Source organism: Phoxinus phoxinus (assembly GCF_949152265.1).
Source record: "Phoxinus phoxinus genome assembly, chromosome: 22".
NCBI lineage: Eukaryota > Metazoa > Chordata > Actinopteri > Cypriniformes > Leuciscidae > Phoxinus > Phoxinus phoxinus.
In genome coordinates this window covers 16,708,055-16,731,936 of record NC_136897.1, presented here as the reverse complement: position 1 = coordinate 16,731,936, position 23,882 = coordinate 16,708,055, and the positions used below count along the sequence as shown (strand labels likewise).

The 23,882-nt window shown below is 38.5% G+C and overlaps 1 protein-coding gene across 5 annotated transcripts in view; it reads right to left on the bottom strand.

The window, feature by feature from the left end:
• Nucleotides 1-23,882, bottom strand: part of foxp4 (forkhead box P4) — a 288,002-nt gene that overhangs the window by 258,186 nt on the left and 5,934 nt on the right. For 4 of the 5 annotated variants that reach the window (XM_079596529.1, XM_079596522.1, XM_079596526.1 and 1 more), the window contains one exon: nt 18,517-18,646. Coding sequence is in view for 4 of the 5 variants with exons in the window: in XM_079596522.1 (XP_079452648.1) it covers nt 18,517-18,575 (59 nt within the window). In the remaining variant the exon portion in view is untranslated. The remainder of the gene's footprint in view (nt 1-18,516; nt 18,647-23,882) is intronic. The other variant, XM_079596523.1, reaches the window with a different exon arrangement.

The window sequence follows — 23,882 nt, the reverse complement described above, 5'->3', positions numbered from 1 at the left end:
TTGTTCTCAGGATTAATCATGGCTCATAGACAGGAACAGTAAATATTTAAGATTCTGCTATTTTGTTCAGATTGAATTAGTGTTTATCTCATTAGAGGCTCATCTAGAACGACAAGGCAGCCATGCCATGTGATTTCAAAAGTTTAGTAAATAATCCACCCCTTGCCTTTGAAGTCTAATGACCTAGAATGGCTAATGCTGTTTAGTACCCAAGGAAAGTAATGAGTGCTCGATTCAGTGATGTGTTGTAGCGCAAGCCGTGAGACCCATGCTGAAAGAGAGACTGAAGGATGTTATATTCACTGCCACAACAGGGAAAGCAATAAAGCAATAGTTCAAGTAATTATGAACATTTTTTATTTATTTACCCTCCCTATTGTTGTTTGAAAGTTTTTAGTGTGTCTTTCTTCCATGGAAAACAAAAGGAAACATTTTGAAGAATATCCTAGATGCTCACTTGCTCAGATAAAACAGAAATCATTCATACGGTTGGAATTTTTTTTTTTATATTTGTAATGTCTCTTATGGTCTCCAAGGCTACACTTATTTGATCTAAAATACAGTAAAGAAAAAAACATTAAAATAGAAAAAGTTATTTTAAATTGTAATGTATTTACATTTTTATTCCTGTGATGGAAATGCTGAATTTTCAGCAGCCATTACTCCAGTCTTCAGAAGTAGAAGTTTTTGTCATTTTGGAGCTTGACAGCAAAAGTTTCACCTAAAAATTTACTTTTTTGTGTCCCACTAGATGTTTGGAAAGACATGAGGATGAATAAATATGAACACTTTTTTTTTGCATAAACTATCGCTTCCACCATGCTAGTCTAAAATATGAACACAACAGTCTAATCCGCCTCCAATATTTATCCTTTTTTATAGGGTCTCAAGCATTGTGAATCCATAGTTATGTCTGAGGATTTGTGGACACTAATGGCCCTTTCCTACCTTTCAGCAGAGAACAAAGACCAGTGACCTTATTGCGTTTCCCCCCTGACAGACCACAAAATTAAGGTCAACAAGTGGGCAGATGTCAAAGGGTCAGTGGGGGAAGGATGGAGAGCATTGTTGCCGAGAAAAAAAGGCCCGGCCAGGAATGGCGATGCACCCATCTAAACCCACACAACACAGATGCTTCCAAAAGCAGCACTTCTACCCCCTCAGACCTCCTTGTCCCCCCCCTCACCTCCACCTCCTGTGTTCCCTCGCTCAGTCCAGGCAGAATTGCAGCATGCTGTCATGCCTTGGTAACAAGCTGATCAGAGCAGGCCGGGCTACCTCGTACAGACAGTAGCAATTATCGCAATCAACAGCTCGGTCCAATTATAACTTCCTGCTCATTATGCCCAAGGGGCCCCGTGGTCCAACTTACAAGAAAATTAAGCGGCTGCCTCGCTTTGCATAACATAATTTGAAATGACAGGGTGTGACATCAAGGGCTTCTGACCCTGCCAGCAACTGGCCCCATGTGTGGCAACAATTTACACTGCCAAATTGCTCCCAGGCTGCCCTTGGCCGAGGAAGCAAGGATGAGCTCCACCAAACACTAGCTCCCCTCAAACGAAAGTGGTTGGCTGCAGAATGCCGGTAACTGGAATATTCCCACCCTGGCTGATGGAGAGATGGAAGAGATCCATCTGAGCTAAGAGCTGGACTTTACTAAGTAGAGATGCTCAAAACGCCTCCCTAAAAACCTAAACGTACTATATAATTAGAGTTAGGGTTTGGATTAGGGTTAGGGTTAGTAGCACGCAATTATGCACAAATGTACTGTTATTACTAGAGTAAGTACATGTACGATGTGGAACAGTGACAGTGTAAATAAAGTGTTACCAATTTTTTTTCATATTTTTTTTTTCATACATTTTTAAGTGGTATGATTCTACTTTTTAAAAGGTTTTATTAAGATTGAGCCAGTAGTACATAAAAATCTATATTCAAATTTTTTTTTTATTGATGTCAGTATGATAAGCCTGCAGTAATGATTTATATTTAGTGCTGTCGTGTTCAAATTGGCAGCAAATGTCAGGCTTACATCATGTGTCCTTGCATGTTCACGTCAGATCAGTAAAGGAAAGAAGGTCTAGCTAATATGGTGACAGATTATCCTTCTTACTATCAGTGATTTTAGTGTAGCTAGTAAGGTACTGTATGTTGACATAAAAATGTTCCTTAACAAATAATGTTAAGTTTGGCCACATATGTTGATAGAGTACACATAATTAATTCATATTTAATTATTCTAACAATCATTTTAACTCGAACTTATACTAGGCAGCTGCCAGGAATCACAAATCTCATTTTATGTTCTGACAGATGGCTAATATTTACTCAACACAATAAGTGCATGTCAAGTTCTCCCACTGCATTCAACAACAAAACTGGCAACAAAACCCACATCATTGCTGTGGACATAAAAGAAAATGCTATAACATTCAGATTTCACATTATCTTCAACGTCCAGGTAAAAAAAACAAAATAACATTATGAAACAGGTCCTTTATATCTTGCAAAATTTAGCAAAAAAAAGTAAAGTGTCTCATGAGCTTGTTTTCACTTATGTTGAATAAAAGAGACACGTTGGTGACGGTAACTATGTTCCCTGATTAGAACAAAGTAGAGGAGAAAAAAAAGTGATATCTCACAACTCCTGCTGGCTCTCTCATGAGGCTCCTCACTGTTGGGTTTCTTAATTATTATTTTTTTCCTTCCATTACAGAAAAAAAAAGAGGGAAAATAGGACAGTTTTGTGAGTATCTTGGTGCAGCATGTTTCATTAATGTGAGGCTGATAAATTGTAGTCGGCGTAATTAAAGTTAACTGATGAGGACATACGTAGAAATGTTTTGTTAGCAGGCTAAGAGACGGATGAAGGCAGTGAGTAATTGCTTTGGATTAATTATTTGGATATGGGGTACTTGTGAGTCCACCACTCCTAAGGGGGTTTTGGGATAGCTGAGGGCGGGATGCAAGGGGAGAGCTTCTGTATGAGAACGTGTCCGGAGCTCCAGTCTCACTGCAGGCACAGATAGCAGGACAGACCCTCAGTAGTGTCTGAAACCAGGTCGATCTATTTAAAAGTGTTATTTAAAAAACTGATAAAAATATGCTAAACCAGCAACAGACAAAAAACACATTACTTGATTAAAGAGGTTAATCAAGTTGATGAAAAAAACTTGGGATGAAAAAGTTTCAAGATATCGAAGTTATTTAAAAAACAAAAGACAATCTGATTGGTCTCTTGGCCTTGTTGCTGGGGGAAAGGAAACTTGATTTGTAATTCATTAAATGTAGGTCTACCTATAATTTCAGGACCTAAAGTGGAATTGATACACAGGTCAAAACTAGAAGAAATTAAACTAAAACTAAATGAAATGAAATGCAAAACATTTAGTGTCATTCCCTTAGATTGTGGCCCATTTTTGCATGTACATGCACTACAGTGGAACTCAGTTTAGGGCCAAGGGACCCTCTCAGGGACACAAAAGAAAAGGGGTGCGACATATTTTAATAAAATCTATAAATAATAAAAGGGCAGTCAAAGGGCTGTTTTTAGGGCTGTCAAAGTCAACATGTCAGCACAAAGATTATCTATCTATCTATCTATCTATCTATCTATCTATATACATATATATATATATACACTGTGTAAGGGCCCTATCTTGCACCCAGCGCAATTGACTTTGTACACCGACGCATGTATCATTCCTATTTTGCACCCGACGCACAGCGGACTTTTCCCTCCACAGACGCACGTCGGGGCGGTTTAGCGAAAAGAGGAGGCGTGTTCCGGCGCAAACGTTCCCTGGTGCTATTTTGCAGTTTCAGAAAACAATTCCACCACAGACCAAGAAAAACCTAGTCTAAAGTCAGTGGCGCGTTATTCAGATGCTTTTTTAAGGGCGCATGCTTGCAGCTTGGCCATAATGTAGCGTGTGCACAACGCGCATACACTTTGCTTCTCTCATCTACACAGACGCAGCAGTTCCCATTTTTATTTTTTGCAAACCATACATAATTACAAAGAAAAATATTACCACACGAGGGAAATCATTGTGGTGTCCATGAAGATGTGAAAAAATAGGCATAAATCTAGCTTACACATTTACCCAAATATAGAGACAATATGACCAATATAGAGACATAAGGACACCTGACAAAGTGGGTTGTCCGTCAAGAACCAGGAAACAAAATTCTGAAGACTGCAAAATCACCTTTACCATAATGTAAGTTGCGTGCGTATAATAACAATCCGCCATGGAACAAGCAGGCCTGCTTTTAAAGGGAAAGTGAGATGATGCTCTGATTGGTTTATTGCAAGTTCCAATTTTTTTTATAAATAAAAATCTCTTTAGGAAGAAAAGTAACTGAATACTTAAATTAAAAGGTTCCAGATAATATATTAATAAGTAGATTTTACTTTAGTATTGTGAATTACAGTGATATACGGTATATAATGACTTCATTTAGGAAATACCTTTAAATTATCACACAGTATTAATGGAAATATATATATCTATTTACATATAAATATATTGTACAAAGTTCTGACATGAAAATAAACTAAACTAAACTAAGTTTAGTCATCTTAACTCAATCTGCTTGCTATCACATTCTTCTCTATATCTGATTGGTTCCTGCTGTTTCAGTAGCCAGTGAACTTTCAAATACTTGGTCAGCATCTGCTGTAGCAGTTTGCATGCAGACCGCTTTCAGAAACTCTCCACCTTCCCCAGCTCCACCTGTATAGATCTGCTACGGGTAATTAGTGTACGCTATTGTTCAGCAGCATGTCTTACTTGCTCACATTAGCTTGTTGTGTATATATTGGCAGTAGCAAGTCTCTGTACTTTGTTCTGCAGCAGCAGCGTAGCAGATCTATTCTGCCAAGACAAAACATATCAACTATCATTACCATGCCAAACACTCATGACAGAGTTATCATGATATAAATTGTATTATTATTTTTCAATAGTTATATTAGCATTAAATAATATGACCATTGCATTAAAAAGTTTGAATACAATAAAAAATAGAAAAACAAACCCCTTCACTTCCCTACTGGTTGTATTACTCTGCCCAAGCATTCAACCGTGGCCTACCTTTCACCCGCACAAAAAAAAGCAAGCGAGAAAGAAAGGACGGAGGGAAAACAAAATGAAAAGAGACTCCCGGAGCAGGTAGAACCATCTGTGCAGAATATCCAACCCAGATGTCAGGGAATCAGCCACCAGCCAGGATCACCTTACATAAGTAGTTTGCCATGTGAAGAAATAATTTAGCCATATTAATTGACGGTAAACTTTCCCAAGAATCCAGAGCCCTGGCTGCTGCCTCACAGGTGGGTTCTTTCACTCACAGGAACCGAGTGGGTAAGCGGACCCTGATCAAAGGGGAGATTGACATAAATAAAGAGCCTGCAGGAATGCATTGTGCAAACAAAATATGAACAGGGCCTCCAAACATTCCCCATGAGTGTGTGGAGAGAGTGAGGCTTGAGATCAGGGGGCAAGAGAGGGGGGAGTTAACAGAGGAGGGGAGTAAAAGAAAAACCTATTTTCTATCCCCTCATTTTTTTTTCAGTATATTGTCTGTACTTTTTTGCTCAGGGGGGCACAGCTATTTGACAGAAATGGAGAGATGGAGAGAAAAATCACCCTGTTTTAGACCGTGAATGACAAGTGCACTTTGAAGTGAGCCGATAAGTGTGCATCAGGGCATGGCGTATTAGGTTTCCCCCTTTTGTTGTGGTGTACTTTTCATTTCTAAACACTGACATGTCATGTTTGAAAGATCGCTGACATCCTATCCAATATATCCAAGGATTTGATAGCGGAGATCTGACCCCAGTGTGCCTCCTACAGTTTATTCTAGCCGATACACAATGCAAAAGCCTCTCCGTGATACACAACGCTGGCTAGAGCCACTGTGTGCCTCCATGTAAGGCATGAAGTCTATGAAAGAAAACAAAGTGCCATTGCTTGCATATACAATACCATAAGAGGACTGTATGGGTGATGGGGTCAGCGAGCCTAGTGATAAGCTGTCTTCTTTTTCCAAAACAGAGAATATTAAAAAGAAACGCAAACATAGTAAACAAAAGAGACAAGCGTATAAACGCACACTTGAACACCTCTTCACAAGTTCAAGGCACCTGTGAGAATTCATCCCGAGGCACTTGAAGGTTTCTTTAAGTTTTAGAAGATGTGTGTTTTTGTTTAAATTTGTAAAAAGTTTTAATTTTATCTACTTTCGATGACACTTTCTTAGCACTCCACGACATTTGGGTAAGGGAGAGGAGGGGGGAAAAAAATGACAGAACGTGGCTCGGGAAAGTCGATGAAAGGAAACGTAGTGACTGACAACACTAAAATTTCCCAAGGTGATCGACATCAGACGGTCATTGCCGAGAGACTCCAAAGCGAGCTCTGTGCACACAAGCGAGGTGCAAGCCCTACGTTCGGGGAGTAGACAGGCTCCCCCTGATAATATACCTCACCCTAGTGTCTATGAAGAGAGGTGCATCTCAACCCCCAGGAAAGGGTGACAGGCCCCTCAGGTGAGTGAGGAAGAGGTGGATCTGCCTGGTGGCAACCCTGGGGGTTTACTGTGGAGTGCCTGCATTCTCATGGCCACACTGGGGCAAATCAAACCACAAAGAAACACTCCGGTTATCCCTGGAGGTACGGCGAAGTATGTTTGAAAAAGTAAGGAGGAGAGAGAGGGGAAGCGTCTCAGACATTACCGAAACTTGAGCATCTTAAGCTTTCATCTCACTTTAGTTGTTAATATCGTAAACATATTTGAAAAATCTTCTACAGAACAACAAAAGCAATTCAACTCTCAGATGTCTGTCGCATTCCCATCAGAGTTCTCTTCTCGGAAATCTTGTTTCTCCAAACACCCTGTGGTTTACAGTGGTCCACGAAAACATCACCTTTTAAGAGTAAAGAATAAAAAGCAAGGGTGGGGAAAAAGAAAAATAAGGCAGGTAAAATCTAATTAAGGAGGCAGCAATGCAACAGCAGAGTTTACTATGAAACAATAAACAGTGTGTTGCTTCAGCGTCCCCAGATCGGAGAGGGGATATTGCGAGGCAGGGTAAGCTGATATTTTGTTTGTTTGCGTTGAGAGTTTTCTCAGAGGCCCCTCCGAAACTGAGAAATTCCTGCGCAGATGAATGGCAGATTAGGGGCCTCACCGTGTGTATCTAATCAAAGCCACACACACAGAAGATGATCTGCCCAACAACCCCAAGAAAAGCCAGTGTACCTCTCCATTTATAAACTAACTTTAAATGCGTTAATGACGGATAGTGAGGCTGATTAGCATTGTTTAAGCGACTGTGCTGAAAAGAGTCTGAATTTCTCAGTTTAGCTGATGGTGCACTAACAGTAACATTTGGACTGCAAGCATACTGAAACTCTCTGACAAGTTATGTCTCTAAAGTTAGCAGCACCTTTAAAAGACTTCTTTTCACCCTTTAAAAGACATCTGTTGAAATGTCAGATTTCAGAACTCAAGGTAAATATACTGCAGTTCATATTTTTTTAAATAGCATTCATTTCCATACTTTTGAACTGCATAATGCTGTTTCTAAACACCAGCATGGCCCATTAAGTGTCAATTAAGAAACACACCTGATCAATGTCTGGTGAACATGAACCTAAAAAGCATCCAACGTTTTTCAATGTAATATATTTAATTTCATTTTTCAATTTGATATAGTTAGAGCTTGCTAGATGGATCAGATCACCTAAATACCAAAAAAAATAAAAGTTGCAATGTCCATAAATGGTAAAATACCAGTTAAAAATCTGAATCAATATCTATGATTTACAATGAAATCAAATGTTTAATTCCTTTTCAAACAACTATAATTTACATATCATACAAACATTTTAAGACAGTGGTGGCTAATAGCTAGTTACCACAGTTGTATTAATAGTAACAATCACATTAATGTCTTCGGTGTTTAGTCAGACACTATGGTTACCAAAGTAAATCTTTATAAGGGAAAACACAGATGACCAGATTTGAATATGTTATAAATAAATAGCCTTTTTACTCATTTTCATTTGCTAATGTGTCTTTTGTGCTTTTATGCAGACTGAGATTAGTCAAGTTTAAAGGAACACTCCGACTTTTTGGGACTTTAGCCTATTCAACTTATGCCCCAGAGTTAGATAAATCCATACATACCTTTTTCATCTCCGTGCGTGCTATAAGTCTGTTTGACGCACCCACCGCTAGCCTAGCTTAGCACAAAGACTGGATGTAAATGGTTGCAGCTAGCATACTAATCCAAATAAGTGACAAAATAACGCAAACATTTTCCTATTTACATGTTGTGATTTGTATAGTCACAGAGTGTACAAAAAACAAAGTCACATGAGACACAGACATATTTTAACCGTATAAATACTGGGAACTATATCCCCTGAATATAGGGCGGAGTGATAACCGCAGCGCACCTGAGACGCGCTCTGAACGAACTCTCTGCTCCTCACCACGGCGCGTCTCAGGTGCTGCGGTTATCACTCCGCCCAAGTAGCAGTGCTTCGCCTTCAGAGAATATAGTTCCCAGTATTTATACGGTTAAAATATGTCTGTGTCTCATGTGACTTTGTTTTTTGTACACTCTGTGACTATACAAATCACAACATGTAAATAGGAAAATGTTTGCGTTATTTTGTCACTTATTTGGATTAGTATGCTAGCTGCAACCATTTACATCCAGTCTTTGTGCTAAGCTAGGCTAGCGGTGGGTGCGTCAAACAGACTTATAGCACGCACGGAGATGAAAAAGGTATGTATGGATTTATCTAACTCTGGGGCATAAGTTGAATAGGCTAAAGTCCCAAAAAGTCGGAGTGTTCCTTTAATAAATAACCTGTTTTAATTCAAATAAACACATTTAAGGACAAAAGTAAAATCACAAAAATCAATGCAGAAGGATGAAAAATAAAATGGACTTTAACCATTATTTGGCATCTGAACTGTGTGGTACAGGCTCATAAAAATGTAAATGTTGGCTACAAAATGTGAAATAAATAAATAATCAAATAAATAAGTTAGTAAGTCTAACTAGTCAAACCGACAACCCAACCCAACATCATGAAGTGATCTCAAACTTGTAGACAATATTAAAATGGCTGATATGACTAAGCTACAAGCTGCATCAGATCATTCAAACAGCTTTAAAATACTGCAATACCATACTGAGACTACACCGATCTCAAACATCAAATGAACTATAGTCACTGATCCAGCCAGAACGCAGACCAGAACAAAGCCCACACCAATCATCCAGACGTGTGCTGTCCACCTTCAGAGCATCTTTAATTCATGATGCCTCAGTTCCAATGATTGATTTTAATTGATGACATGCTACATAATGTGGCATTAGTGAGGTTTAATAAGGAACATGACTTAATACATTCCCTGTCGTGCTACGCACATATTAATAGCTTTGAAATATGACATTTTCTCCTTGCATCTTTTTTTGAACACTCAGGAATAACTTCAGAAAAACCTTAGAGTTGCCACTCCTCTCGTAATGTCAAGGTCAGAATGTCAAGCTTACAGAATGTGAATAATGACATTTTCCCAAACTACACCAGACAGAAACATTTTCCATGTAAGTTTAACCTGTTTAATAATCACTAACCGCTTTCATTTCATCCATATGAGAGCTGTGTCAGGACAAATGGTCCTTATACAACCACACAAGATGCCTTGAGCGCTTTCAGCTCTTGTCTGATAGCAAAGCCGGTGCATTAGTCACATTAAGATAGTTGCAGCATGTCTGTATGCGTGTTTGTATATGTTAGATGCAGATAACTCCTCTTAAACACACTCCCAAACAGTATGCTGTAAGTGGAGCGAGGGCCGCAGACAGCAGCGCTCTAACCTAAACACTCCTGAGTGAGGCTTTTACATGTCCGAAGTAAAAACAAACCTCTGTCAGAGGCCTTTGAGGGTTTCAAAAACACACACGTACTCATGCGAACACTTTAAAAGGCACTTTCACGAGAGATTACAAGTGGATGAGTCACAGGATGGTGGACCGTACTGACACCGGCGGCCCTCGTTGGTACCTCATCACCAGGATCGAAGCGAGAGAGAGCAAAGTGAGAGAAAAGGCTAGAGAGATGCCATCGCATTAGTGCATATTTGCAAAGCAAGGAGAATGACCATAAAAGGACACAATTCTCCTCAAAAGCTGCTTACTATAAACACATCACTCTGAAAGCAAGCGTAGACTCCTCCTGCTTGCTTCTGCTGCAGGTTTGTTAAAAGAAAACTGAATTAAAGACTTGGCTTCCTTTCAGTTCATCAGTGCGAAATGAAAAATTAATTGGCCACACCTTACAGGAAGTTGAACTTTACTGACAGGAAGAAGAATTCACTGAATTGTGATTCTAAGAAATTCAACATAGGTAATGCATTCTGGGAAATGTAGTGTTCTTCCACCCTGGCCCAGGAAAGTAAATTAAATGGACAGTTAAATACAAATGTGTCTGTCTCTAATCTTCTAGACTTAAAAATTCAAAGCTTTTATAACTCTAAATTCAAACATTATCTTTTGCTTCTATAATTAAAAAAATAATGTTATACTTATGATACACTTTAACTAAATATGTTTATATGCTATATAATATAATATAGCCAATATTATATAGGCTATATAAACTTTGAGTACCGGTATGTATATATATTATATATATATATATATATATATATATATATATATATATATATATATATATATATATATATATATATATATATATATATATATATATATATACATACATACCGGTATTCAAAGTTTATATAGCCTATATAATATATGTGTGTGTGTGTGTGTTACGTGTTATCAGACCACTAACGTATCCAAAAACACCACAACACAATTGATCTGAATTTGAATTGAAGAAGGAAACAGGATGCTATAGGTATGTGTGTGTGTGTATATATTAGCGCTGTCAAACGATTAAAACATTTAATCACGATTAATCGCATTAGTGTCATAGTTAACTCACGATTAATCGCACATTTTTATCTATTCTAAATGCCTCTTGATTTCTTTTTGTCCCATTATTTTTTCTAATTTTTATGCTCTTATTAACATGGAAAAGTGGATTGGCTTGCTTTGTGCAAATGTTTTGTATTGAAAACAACATTAGCATATACTGTGTTCAATTTCCCACTAACAATCTCACTTGGAGCAAATAATCTCTCACACAATGTAACACTGTCCATCAATAAAAGGGTGAAAGAAATACTGATGAGGTAACGTTACTGATATTGACGAGTGGGCGTAGAAATGCATCTGCTGTGTGTGTGCTTGACCATGAAGTGGTATTTCAGACTGGACGTGCTGCGATGATAGCTCAGTTCACAAAGACAAAACACACAGATCACTTGGATCTTGTCAATTGAACCATTTGGCAACTTTTTAAAAGTAAACTTTCCATTCAGAATCTTATTGGCATCTATTTTGGCGTCTTGCGCTCATCATTCATCCACTCAAAACGTGACGTTAAAGGGGGTAGCACACCGGACGAGAAGCGCAGTGCCGTTAAAAAAATTAACCTTTAAATGGGTTAAAACGTTAAAATAGGTTTGCGTTAACGCCGTTAATAACGTGTTTAACGGACAGCCCTAATATATATATATATATATATATATATATATATATATATATATATATATATATATATATACACACATACATACATACATATATAATATAGCATCCTGTTTCCTTCCTCAATTCAAATTCAGATCAATTGTGTTGTGGTGTTTTTGGATACGCTAGTGGTCTGATAACACGTGACGTGTTAGATGAAAAATGGCTTGTTTTTGTAGCCTATTTAAAGGGGAAAAAATAACAGAGGAAGAGGCAGAAAGCAAATGACGGCTAAATCACCTCTGTTTTCAGGTTAGCTGTGCTCAAGTCCTGTTAGTACAGCATTAAACAAGCCTCTAAGGTTACGCTCCAGATTTTTGGAATATCATTGTTTAAATTCTCATCCATTTGCATTCCAGGGATCTCACTCATTCGCTCGCTGATCTGCGTCCAAAATGCGTCTTCAGTCCCAGACAATTCACTCCACTCACCGTATGAGACTTCCTGACCTCCAAAATGAAATAACACCAAGTTCCAAGGAACGGATGAAAACAGAGAAGAAAAAAAGAAAGAGCTGGGGAAAAATAAATACCCAAAGGTCAGGGCTAAAATTGATGAGTGGGCCTCAACAGGGGGAAAATGCAGCTTTGTGCTTCCACCCAGTCCAAACCCAAGTGCAACAAACCCCCCAAAACCCAAGCGGTCACAGAATGAGAGCAGGCCCAGAACAAAGAGCCTGCAAATCAGGGGCTACAGGACCCACCTGTCTCCCAGGTTGTTTTAATCACATCTGTAACTACCATAGTAGGACGTGTTAATGACAAACATGTGCTCTGTAAAATGTTGGGCAATCAGAGGTTTCTCTTTCCCCTTGGTCAGGAGGGCTATTACCCCAGACCCCCAAAGGCTCAGGCATGGGCTTTGATAGTTTCCCCGACGCAGAGATCTTTGGCTGACCTTCATGAGGGCCAATAAAGAAAATTCCACATAAGGATTTGCAGTTTAGGACCAAAATGGCCAAACATCATAAAAATGACCAATAACACACTAGGAATACTTTACGCTTTTCGGTCTCGTTACAGTACGCAGCGTTTTTATTGCGATGCTGAAAAGGCAGCTGCCATGCTCAGGGTTTTCAGTCAGTCAGGGCGAAATGAAATTCACCTTGCTTGAGCACATTAAATGTCGGCAGGTAATTGCTTTTAAGGTTTGATTTTCAGGACTGTGGAAGAGAACAAACACAAATGCCATAACCATGCAAAAATAAGGAAGGCAAGCTAGGAGCAAAACATGAAAAGATCCCTGGCAAGGCTCTGACAAATGAATAGAGCAAACCAGTGTAAATTAAGAGATGCATCGAGGTGGAGGCAGGCGAGACGGAAAAGAATGAGGCTGATTTGCGTAATCTCCTCAATGAAATTGACTTTTAAATATAATATTCAATTTGTGTGCGTCTTGTTTCGGATAATAATAACAAAATAATATGCCTGGGACATAAAAGCAAACATCAAAATGGCAAGAGCCCAGCTTAAATAGTGGAACGCAATTCTATGAAGCTTTTCCAAGGTACCAACACTCTATTTGACGGCCTTCACTAACAAGGGCATATCGAATTAGTTCTGCTCCGGCCTTTCAGGTTTTACAATAATAACAAGGCGAAGCTTTGAATCTCGACAAGATAGGAGCTTTGAAATATACAAGTACATAAAGTGCAAAAAAAACAAGAAGAGGCCTTCATGAAATGTCAGCGGCATACCGAATGTTTTGGACAGTTTTTGAATGCCAATCTGTCATGGCGGAATGTCATTAACGTATACAGGACACGGTCTAAATGTAATCATTCACGGCAATGAGTGAAACAGCAGCTTATTGTTTAAATAAGAGTGACGCTAAGTTTGAAAAATTTAATAAAGCTTCCATTTTTCAAAACAAACTATATATTTTTAACGAATGTGTTCATGACCCTAGCAGGCCCTTCAGGACCGGGGTGGTTGTTTCGGTTACACTTTATTTCGATATAAGTAACTTTGCAACTACATGTCAACAAACTGTCATTCATTTCCAACTACATGTCAACAAACTCTCATTAGAGAGTATTAGTGGACTGTTAGGTTAGGGTTAGTACAATAAGTTTACATGTACTTGCAAAGCTACTTAAAGTCAATAGTGTGTCAGATGGGGTCCATCAAAATAAAGTGTTTGCAAACAGTCTACTAATACTCTAAGGACTGGTAGTTGACATGCAGATGCAAAGTTACTTATAGTTAGCAGAATGTCTAAAGAGGACAATCGAAATAAAGAGTTACCGTTTTTTCTAGCGTTATTGCTTGCCAGAGACATTAAGTTCTCCCTGAGTGGGACGTAAACACAGGCGTCCGTACTACAGCAGCAAAAAATCAATGCATCTCTCCGCCAGGCCTCATTAAGGCTAATAGATTACCTCCGTTGTAATGATGGACCTGTTGCTAGGCCGTTACCAATTAAACACAGGTGCAGCGCACCGCGAGACCGGCTAGCGCTGCAATCAGAGTGTTTACACCAACTTGTCGGCGAAAGAGCGGGCGCATTCTCTGCGCGACAGCTTGGGCACAGACGAGAAAAACAGCCGGAGATAGAGCAGAGACCAGACCTGAAATCACTCTCATTTCTCCCATCAAACAAAGACAGAATTATACAAAAGGGTGAGACAGGCTAGTCAAACAAAAAGAGGACAAATGAAAGGGGAGGAAGCACGGTCGTAAAATCCAGGAAGGTAGTGACAGATATTAAAACAGCACGGCGACCCTGGAAGGTAATACGGCAAGATTAGTGTGAGAGGAAAGCGAGGTTCGAGGGAGCCAGTGCGTTTAATTCGCCAGCCTGTAAGACACTAGTGTTGGCGAGAGCCAGCCGTGCAACACAAAAGCACTGTGTTCCTCCAGAAACCTAACACGGTGGTTTCTTTTTTCAATCTAGACAGATAGCAATCTCTCGCTTTCTGTCTCTACAACTCAGCATTTCACTTAGATATGCATATTTGTGTCTTTTATGGTGGGGACATGTAAGGGATGTGTAAAACAACATATTTGAACAACTAGTTGGTGGGTTTCCTGAACGACTAGTTAATTGGTCTGTCTTAAGGAAGCCCTGAATGATTAAAATGGTTTCAGGTTCACCTGATCCTAGATAGAAAGCAACAAAAATGTATAATTTTTATCTAGCAATCAAAAGTGACATTAAATACATTTATAATGTTACAAAAAAAATCTCTGCTGTCCTTTTGAACTTTCAAAGAATCCTAAAAAAAAGAAAGTGTCACAGTTGCCACAAAAAAAACATTCAGCAGTGAAACTTTTTAGAATTTTGAGAATTTTTAGCAGCAAATCAGAATTTTAGAATGATTTCTGAAGGATCATGTGACACTGACTAGAGTAAAGACTGCTGAAAATGCAGCTTTGCCATCACAGAAATAAATTACATTTTAAAATATATTAAAATATTTGTAAAAGAAATGAAATATCATCACAATATTACTGACTATTTATCAAAACACTAAAAGATAATTTAAATTAACTGTGGACAATCAAATTATTTCATGATCTAATCCTCTGCCACTTTGTGACATAAGAACCTTCACATTTTTGCACTCCCAGCACTTAAAAAAAAAAAAGTGACTTCCATCCCATGCACTCATATATTAAACAAAGATATGTTATACTCGCTCTGGCCAACAAATAATAGTCAAATTTATTGCCTCAGAGTCTGTTTCTTGTTCTTTATAGCTCTCCTGGACAGATAAACCAGTAAGGACTTGAACACAATTCATACAGCTTGTTTAAAGCTTGGATACTTCTGGTCACTATCTGTTGCTCTGGAAGTGTAACTTTTCCGCCATCGGTCTTGCGCTCACTTAGACGAGAGGGGCATTTAATGTCAGATTCAAGCATGCCTCCACACTTGAGCCTTGAGGAAAAGGCAGGAGAAGTCATATTTCAGCTGAGATTTATGGGAGGAACTTCTCCACTTGTCCCGCTCTTTACGTCTCTCAGCAATTGAAATGAACAAACTGTTCTCCAAAGATGTGGTCGTGAGCGCTCAGGAAAGGGAATCGTTTTATCGCTCTTGATGACGGCAACAAATCAATTGGTTTGAGGCACAGGAACACACACTCACAGACGGATATGGTGACAGGCGACTTGACATTTTCCACAACTTTACGAGACATTACGATCATAATCCAAACAAAAAGAACGGTGTCTTGAATCTTTTCAAAAAATGTCTGTTTCTGTCACCCCCCTCTCTCTCCCTCTTCTGTTTGTCGGATACGGAGATGAAATCCCATGCCTCTCCAAGGCTATCAACACACATATACCTTCAGAATACATTGATCAAAATCACTCATGCTTAATTTAAATATAATGGAGAGCCTCTCCTGGATAAGGGAGGCTTAATTATAGCTCTCTCCTGTGAACTGTTCGTACATTGACAGGCTTAATGCGAGGCTACTCTCACAAGCAATCTTCCCTGTCCAGGTTCTTGCCACCAATCATGCACACACTACAATTTGACTGCCTTAATATACGGCCCCTCACATCTGAGGGAATATGAAGAACGACTCCTTCCTCAGCCGCACGTCCACCTTTCTTTGTGTTGCTCTGATGGAACTTCAGATTGTTCCCGATATAATGTGACATCACGCTGGAGCTTCGCAAGGTTCGCGATTGTTTCATCACATTGACAAATTAATGGTTTATAATGCAAGGACAATATCAGAGAATGATGTGAATTGACAAATGTTCTATATAGGTATTAGCTTGTCAAGAGAATGCTGTGCTGATTTAGACGTACAACAGTACACTTCACAAGACTAACTGAGAGTTTATCAATGTTTACATACGGCCAACACGTTCTCTCTCTGTGTCTGTGTCTGTGTCTGTGTCTGTGTGTGTGTGTGTGTGTGTGTGTGTGTGTGTGTGTGTGTGTGTGTGTGTGTGTGTGTGTGTGTGTGTGTGTCTGTCACAATGACTGTGTTTAAACCCCAAGTTAGCTTCCAAGACATTTAAAACAAAATAAAAGAGAAGACCAGGCTAATACTTGTAAGTTGATAAAATCATATGTTCATAACTTCTTTTGTGTTCAGCAGAAAAAATAAATTCATACAGGTTTGGAACAACCTAAAAATGATGACATAATGTAATTTTCATTTTTTAGGTTCCCTTTAAGAAAGTATCCAAATGCCTGAATAAATGTAATGTATTCCAAACAAAGCTATGGGTGCGAAGTAAAAACTTTTTCTAACTTCATTCTAAGCATGGTTAAACATGAACAGCAGTAAATAAAGAAATAAGAAAGAATTAATTATTTACGTTTAATAAAACGGTTAGGCTAGTTCAAGTCCTTGATTCTGATTGGTCAATAGCGGTTTTATTCACGATAAAACACGGCGTTGACCGATTCACCCAAAAGTTCTATGCATCCAAACACAACACCCCTAGCAACCACTCTTAGCAACATAAACATATGTTTGTCCTCATGGAGATTGTTCATTGATGCTTATATAGTAGAGTATTGTAAGAGATCAATTAAGTGAGTGTACCTGCATTTAAAGTAGACACAGCGGAAGGAAGGCTTTTATCGATTTTACTTCATGAAAGTTGCACTGATACATATTTTTTGGCTTTAATGTTTGTATTGTGTGGTAACCATTTTATAAAAGCAATAAGGTATTGTGAATAAGTCACAGATGAAGGGGTTCCAGGCACTCTGCTTCGCCTAGTGCGTAACAACGCCCTTCAGCCGTGACTTATTCACGATAAAGCACAGCCTCTCGTACCTTATACTGTAGCCTTGGTCAGCCTATAATATGTTACCACCTAAAGCAATGGCAGTCATTTGTCCTATATGGATAGCTATTCATTCATCACATCAGTCATTTGCAAATTCCTCCAATCGTATCTGGAGGTCCAGCCATGGTTTGACTCCAACCTGACCCATTCTACCGCCACAATTTCCTGTCTCTATGATAACTGAAAAATGATAGAGAAGTGATAAGTGATTAAAAAAACAAAAAACATTGAAAATAAAACGGACAAAAAAAAGCCTCCCACTGAATCTCAATAACATTTATTCTTTTTACTTGAAAAATAATATGTGAAAACACCCTAGACCTCTGTCAAACATTTAACGATACTTGAAGAATAATTTGCACACGGTGTCTGTTAATGCAAGCTAAAGTGTTATTTCAGTTGTACACACTGACAAATGAAAATCCAACAGAATAAATACACACTTTTCATGAGCGCAAAAAAAAATCCCTAAATCATCAGCAGTGTATATTTCACAGTGAAAAACGACTATGCCGGTGGTCATAATAATCTATAACAGTGTGTTCATCCTTCATCATTCACCTCATCAGTATCAGTTCAGATTTACACACACTCTCACCACTTGTTTGTCTTCATCCTACACACAGAAGTGTTTGCGCTCATGTTGTTTTGTCTGTCACACCAACATTTTCTATTTCTGTCATTTTTTGTTTTGTTTTCGTTTCAAACCTAAACAATCTTACAGGATTTTCGTTTGGCTTGTCCGCAAAAGGTTTGAAGTGATAGTGAAGACAAAAAAAAAAAAAAAACGCATTACCGTAAATTCATTACAGCGGCCCGGCAGTATTTATAAACACAGCGAGATGTTGTTTAAAATATCTGACTTAACAGATTACAGATATAAACTTTTTACAGCGGGAAACGAGTGGCGAAATATGCTGTGTTTACACGGGTGGAGGAAAGGTACACACGCGTCTCCTCGGAGCCTTGAGTGGCACGTTAAAAAATGAAATAAACATTCGATAAAATAAACAAGGGCTGCTTGTGTATGCTTACGTGACAAAGGGCCTTTACCTTCTCTCGGGTGGGAGCGATGGGGTCGAGGAAGGTGTGCGAGAAAGACCTGGACACATAACCTGCTGTCTCCCGCCCTCGGGTGCTGTTAAAGAACCAGTACAGGATGAGTTTCAAAGCTGTTTTGAGTCTGGAGAGAGAAGGAGGGTGGGAGAAAGAAAGGTATATTGTTACAACACTAATAAGAAATGCCTGAAGGCCACTAAAGGGCCTTTTGGCCCTGGAACTAAAGGGTGCATACAAAAGCACTTCTTTAGGGGAAAAGAATGGAGGATCACGAATCACGTTCAATTAAAGAGAGGTTATAGTTAGGATGGCGAGAGAGGGGGAGGATTGCAGGTACATGCCTCAGCTCGGCTATTTTGTTTGTGTTTGTCTGGCAAGTTTGTTGTTTCTGGTCTCTGGAGGAGAACGCTGTAGAGCCGTTGCTTTGGGCAAAAGGACTTCCTGATCACCACTTCCGCACATAATGGCTGCCTCTATCCTAACAATGACAGTCCATGCCAGGGCCACCTGCTGAGCAGCAGCATAAGACCACAAATCTAATGTCAGACAATTATAACAGCCCCTAATCAAACGCAACAAGTTGCAATCACTATAAACGCAAGTAGAGATTTCATGCAAACCACGAATCATAGCTGGCAAAGGCAGAGCGTGGTTTTCCTTGACAAAAAGCCAAGTGCGTCAGCTTTAGATTCTGATCATACTTTTAAAGGCACACTATGTAATTTTTCACCACTGTAGGTTGTTTATTCAAAACAAAGGCGTAACTTGATGACGCCTTGATTTCGCGGAATCATGGGAGTAGTTGCCTTCACCTCTACAGCCGGTGGAGAATACCACGGATGACCGGTAATGTATTAAAGATTTATTAATGTTCCGAAAGCCGTTGGAGCGGAAAAAGGCCGCTGGAGCGATTGCTAATGAGAGCATGAGCACGACACACTTTTAGCTTTTATTATGCCGCAGACGCCGCTTCCGCTTCTTCCGTTCATGCGTATGTGGGGTAACGCAGCGCTGTTTTATCATATTAGATACATTTGAGTGTGAAGAAAGTTGCTATAATACAACTCTGTGCGTTCGCTCAGCGGCTACTATAAAACACTTGTTGCACACTGCAGTGAGCTAGATCGATATTAGGCCTGGTAAAGATGGTACTCGCGGTAAATCAAGAAAACGAGATTTAAACAAAAAGACTAATTGTGTTGAGCTATATAAAAATGATTAGTTTTCTGTCAATTAATGTGTCCAAACAATTGCTCACCTGTCTAATAAAACACAATATATTAAAGCGTCTTTGGTGTTTCCATGGTTTCAGAAATTGAGGGTAACGCAGGTATGATGTCATTGATATGCGACGCACGGACACGTTCCATGTCCTGGTTAAAACTTCTCTGGATTTATACATTCTGAGAAACATTTGGAATAATGGAAGTACAAAAATCAACAAAATATAATATATGACATTGTTTTAGTGTTTTTTTGGGGGATAATTTGATCCAAAAATCTTACATAGAGTGCCTTTAAAGGATTAGTTCACTTTTAAAATGAAAATTCTGTCATCATATACTCACCCTTAAGTTGTTTCAAACCTGTATGAATTTCTTTCCTCTGCTGAACACAAAGGAAGATATTTAGAAGATTGTCGGTAACCATACAGTTTTTGGTTCCCAATGACTGCCATAGTATATTTTTTTCCTACTATGGCAGTCATTGGGAACCAAAAACTGTCTGGTTACCGACATTCTTCTAAATATCTTCCTTTGTGTTCAGCAGAGGAAAGAAATTCATACAGGTTTGAAACAACTTAAGGGTGAGTATATGATGACAGAATTTTCACTTTAAAAGTGAACTAATCCTTTAAGCCAACAAACCAACAATGTAAAGGTAAAGTGTAAATTCTAGGATGTTAAAATAATCATATCCCAGGTTTTTATGCACTTTTAGGCACTTCAGTAATGTATTTGTAAAGTTGATTCCCCCTAAAAGTGCAAAATTGTGGTAAAAACATGCAACCGACATGGCGACAACTGACACAACATTTACTTGAGCAATGGCATTAATGTGGGGCAGGAATAACTGTTTGTCTGACCAATGGGAAATGAGAAAAGTATTTGGGGAACCTGTTTAAATGTTTTGCAGTTTCGTTTTATGATGCTAGTGTCACTTTATCTTTCAACAGAATTGTTTAATTTACCTTATATATTCATGCATGATCAAATTAAATAAAATCTGAGGGTCCTACATTAATATTTTATTAGGCAGCATCACTGGTTCAATAGCATAAGTCATAGCTTCGACAAACAGCCTGGAAAATGACCAGGACATACTGATCACAGAGTAAAAGCCCCAGTGGAAGACTGATGATGTGGGGCTGGAAAAAGAATAGGAGGAAAAACAGACAGGTTGTGCTATGAAAGCACACCCAGCTTTTCACTGTTTAATGTCTCCCTGACATTTCTGCTGCGAGCAATGTCCCCAATCCGTTCGGTTTTTTTCTCCCCTTCTCCTCCTGCCAGCCCAATGGGGACATACTCAACAGATAAGAGAGAAAGAGAGAGACTCATAAGAGAACTAGAATGAGGCAAGATGTGTCTATAACTCAAGCAAGGTTAGATGACCCAGACAAAGTCAGAGGTCAGAGTTCAGCAGGGGGGCAGGGAAACATGTAGCTATAGCTGTGGCTGGATTAGATTTCACTGCAGCCTGGATTCCTTCTTTCATTCTTTGAAGGTTACAGTTGGCTGTTTGTAAAGTGCCTTTGAGAGCAGCTTGATGTGTACAGAGCTTCGCAGATGTGGCCCCGAAACACCCAGCAGATAATAAAATAATACTAATAATAGTCAAAAGTGATTTTAAATAGTTTTATAAGGAGGAAAGTCTTAAGTGTTGCATCGGTACATAAAACCTGGATAATAATAATCATAATAATTACTATTATAAATTGGTGTAGGCTAGTTGTTGTTATTAGTAGTATTTTTTTCTAATATCATTAATAATAATGTTATAATAATAGTATCATGAAAATAGTATATTTCTGCTGTTGTTATAATAATAATAATACATTTTTGTTGTTGTTGTAATTGAATAAACCACTATGATAATAATTTATTTTTCTATTATCATTAATTAAAAATAATATATAACCATAAAAATATAATTAAAATTGTATATTTCTGCTGTCATAATAATAATAAACAGGGCAAAATAAGGACAAAACATGGCGCCAGCCTAATAAATAAATGAATTGACTGTCCCATAACAAGCTCAACATTGTATTACAGACTTTGCAGGTGTAGAGGATTTATGACACGTACAAGAGAAAATTAACTAGCAGTTCAACTGTTTTAGGAAACATCCCAAAGTAAACAGAAGACATTTAAAATCTGGCTGCTTTACTTTATTTTCACAGCATGCGTCTAGCGTGCTCGAGCTGTTTACATATCTGTCACTGCTGTACCTGGTGCGGCCAGGGGTCCATAAACACACTTTACCCTCTCTTTCTCTGTCCCCCTTTCTTTCTCACATACATGCACCCATCTCTCCCTCCCTAGCCCTTTCCAGGACTGCAAACATTTTAAATAACTCGATCAACCCTAAAACAAATAGAGGTGGAATTGCTACCCTATGTCACATCTGTGTTCTGTTACTGGTGACAGGAAAACGAAGGGGAAAAGGCGGCTGCTCTTGAAAGGCTGCCACTTTAAGGACAAGTTTTCAAAAACACCATTGAGCATGAACGCAATTAGAGCCAATATGCAATGTCGGCAATGTCATTTTCCCCATAAATAAAAACATTTTGCTTGGGTCCCTCAGGCTTGGACCAGGAACGTTCTGCTTTTGAAACGGAAGCTATAGAGGATATGAAAATGAATGGACAGAGCGTTCAGTGTGGGACTTTCTGAACAAGGGTGATCAAACTGATCAGCTGACCACAAGGGAAGAGCAGCACAGTGTGTGTGTGTGTGTGTGTGTGTGTGTGTGTGTGTGTGTGTGTGTGTGTGTGTGTGTGTGTGTGTGTGTGTGTGTGTGTGTGTGTGTGTGTGTGTGTGTGTAGCGTGAACTCTGACACTCTGAATCATTGGCCAGATGTAGTTTGGTGTTACACACCCGGCCGGGACTATAAGGATGAGCCGACTCCTCTCTGCTGGACCACGAGATCTTTTGGACAGCAATACTCGGAGGAGCCTTTTCAGTACAACGGAAAAATATTCTGATTGACGTGACCAAAAAGATCAATTGTTTAGGTTATTTTTTTTATTAATTTTTTCATTTCTATGTGGCACTACAGCTTGTATGATGAATAACTGAGGACCACTTTCTTTTTTTTCAACACCTAGATAAAAATGTTCGCTTTACAATACGGTATTGTACACTTTACAATCCAATGAAAAATTAGATAATGCATTAACTGACAAATATCTCTTACGATGTTTATTCATCTTTGTTCAAATGAGTTAATAAAAATACAACTGTTCAATGTTAGTTCATGTTAGCTCAGGTCCATTAAATAATATTAACAGATACATACAAAAAATTAGTAAATGTTGAAATAACTTAAAGGGTCACACTTTATATGAAGTGTCTTTAACTATGTTCTGACATTTAAATTATAATTTGATATAATGCACTAATTGTGTACATGCATGTTTTTACATTGTACTACTTATACTTAAAAACAGGCCTGCATGTAATTCCAGCGGTAGGCTAATTCATTTCTGTACTTACATCTATAATTACAATGTTGACTCTTCCATTACCCCTTAAACCTAACCGTACCACCAAACCTGTCACTAACCATATTCAGCAATACAACGAACACAATAAGTACATTGTGCCTAATAATTGTTTGTTGATGAAGATAAAATAGTTAAAGACTAATATAAAGTGTGACCAACAAAGATTAAGAAATGCTTTAAAAAAAAAACACACACACACAAAAAATTGCTTCCTTAAATTTTTAAGTACAATCAACTTGGATGTTTAAGTCATTTCAACTTAAATTGCATAAAAAAGTTGAAAATTGCTTAACTTATTTTGATGAGTTGTCAGTTAATGCATTCACATGTAGCCATACAAATGGAACCTTATTGTAAAGTGTTACCAAATATTCTCTTAAAAGGAGTAAATACTAGTTCTTGCCCAAACATATTCAACCCATCTCTGCTTCACCTGTGCACCTCTGTCACTGCTGAGGAACTTTCAAATAGCTCCACCTAGTGGTCCATCTAGATTAAACACATTTGAAAAATCCAAATCCTCCTGAATTTCCTTGTCCAAGAAGAATAACTAACAATATGATAAATGTTTGGCTTCGTTTTATTATCACCTAGATCTCTTAGTGACAAATATTTAAAAACAAAAGC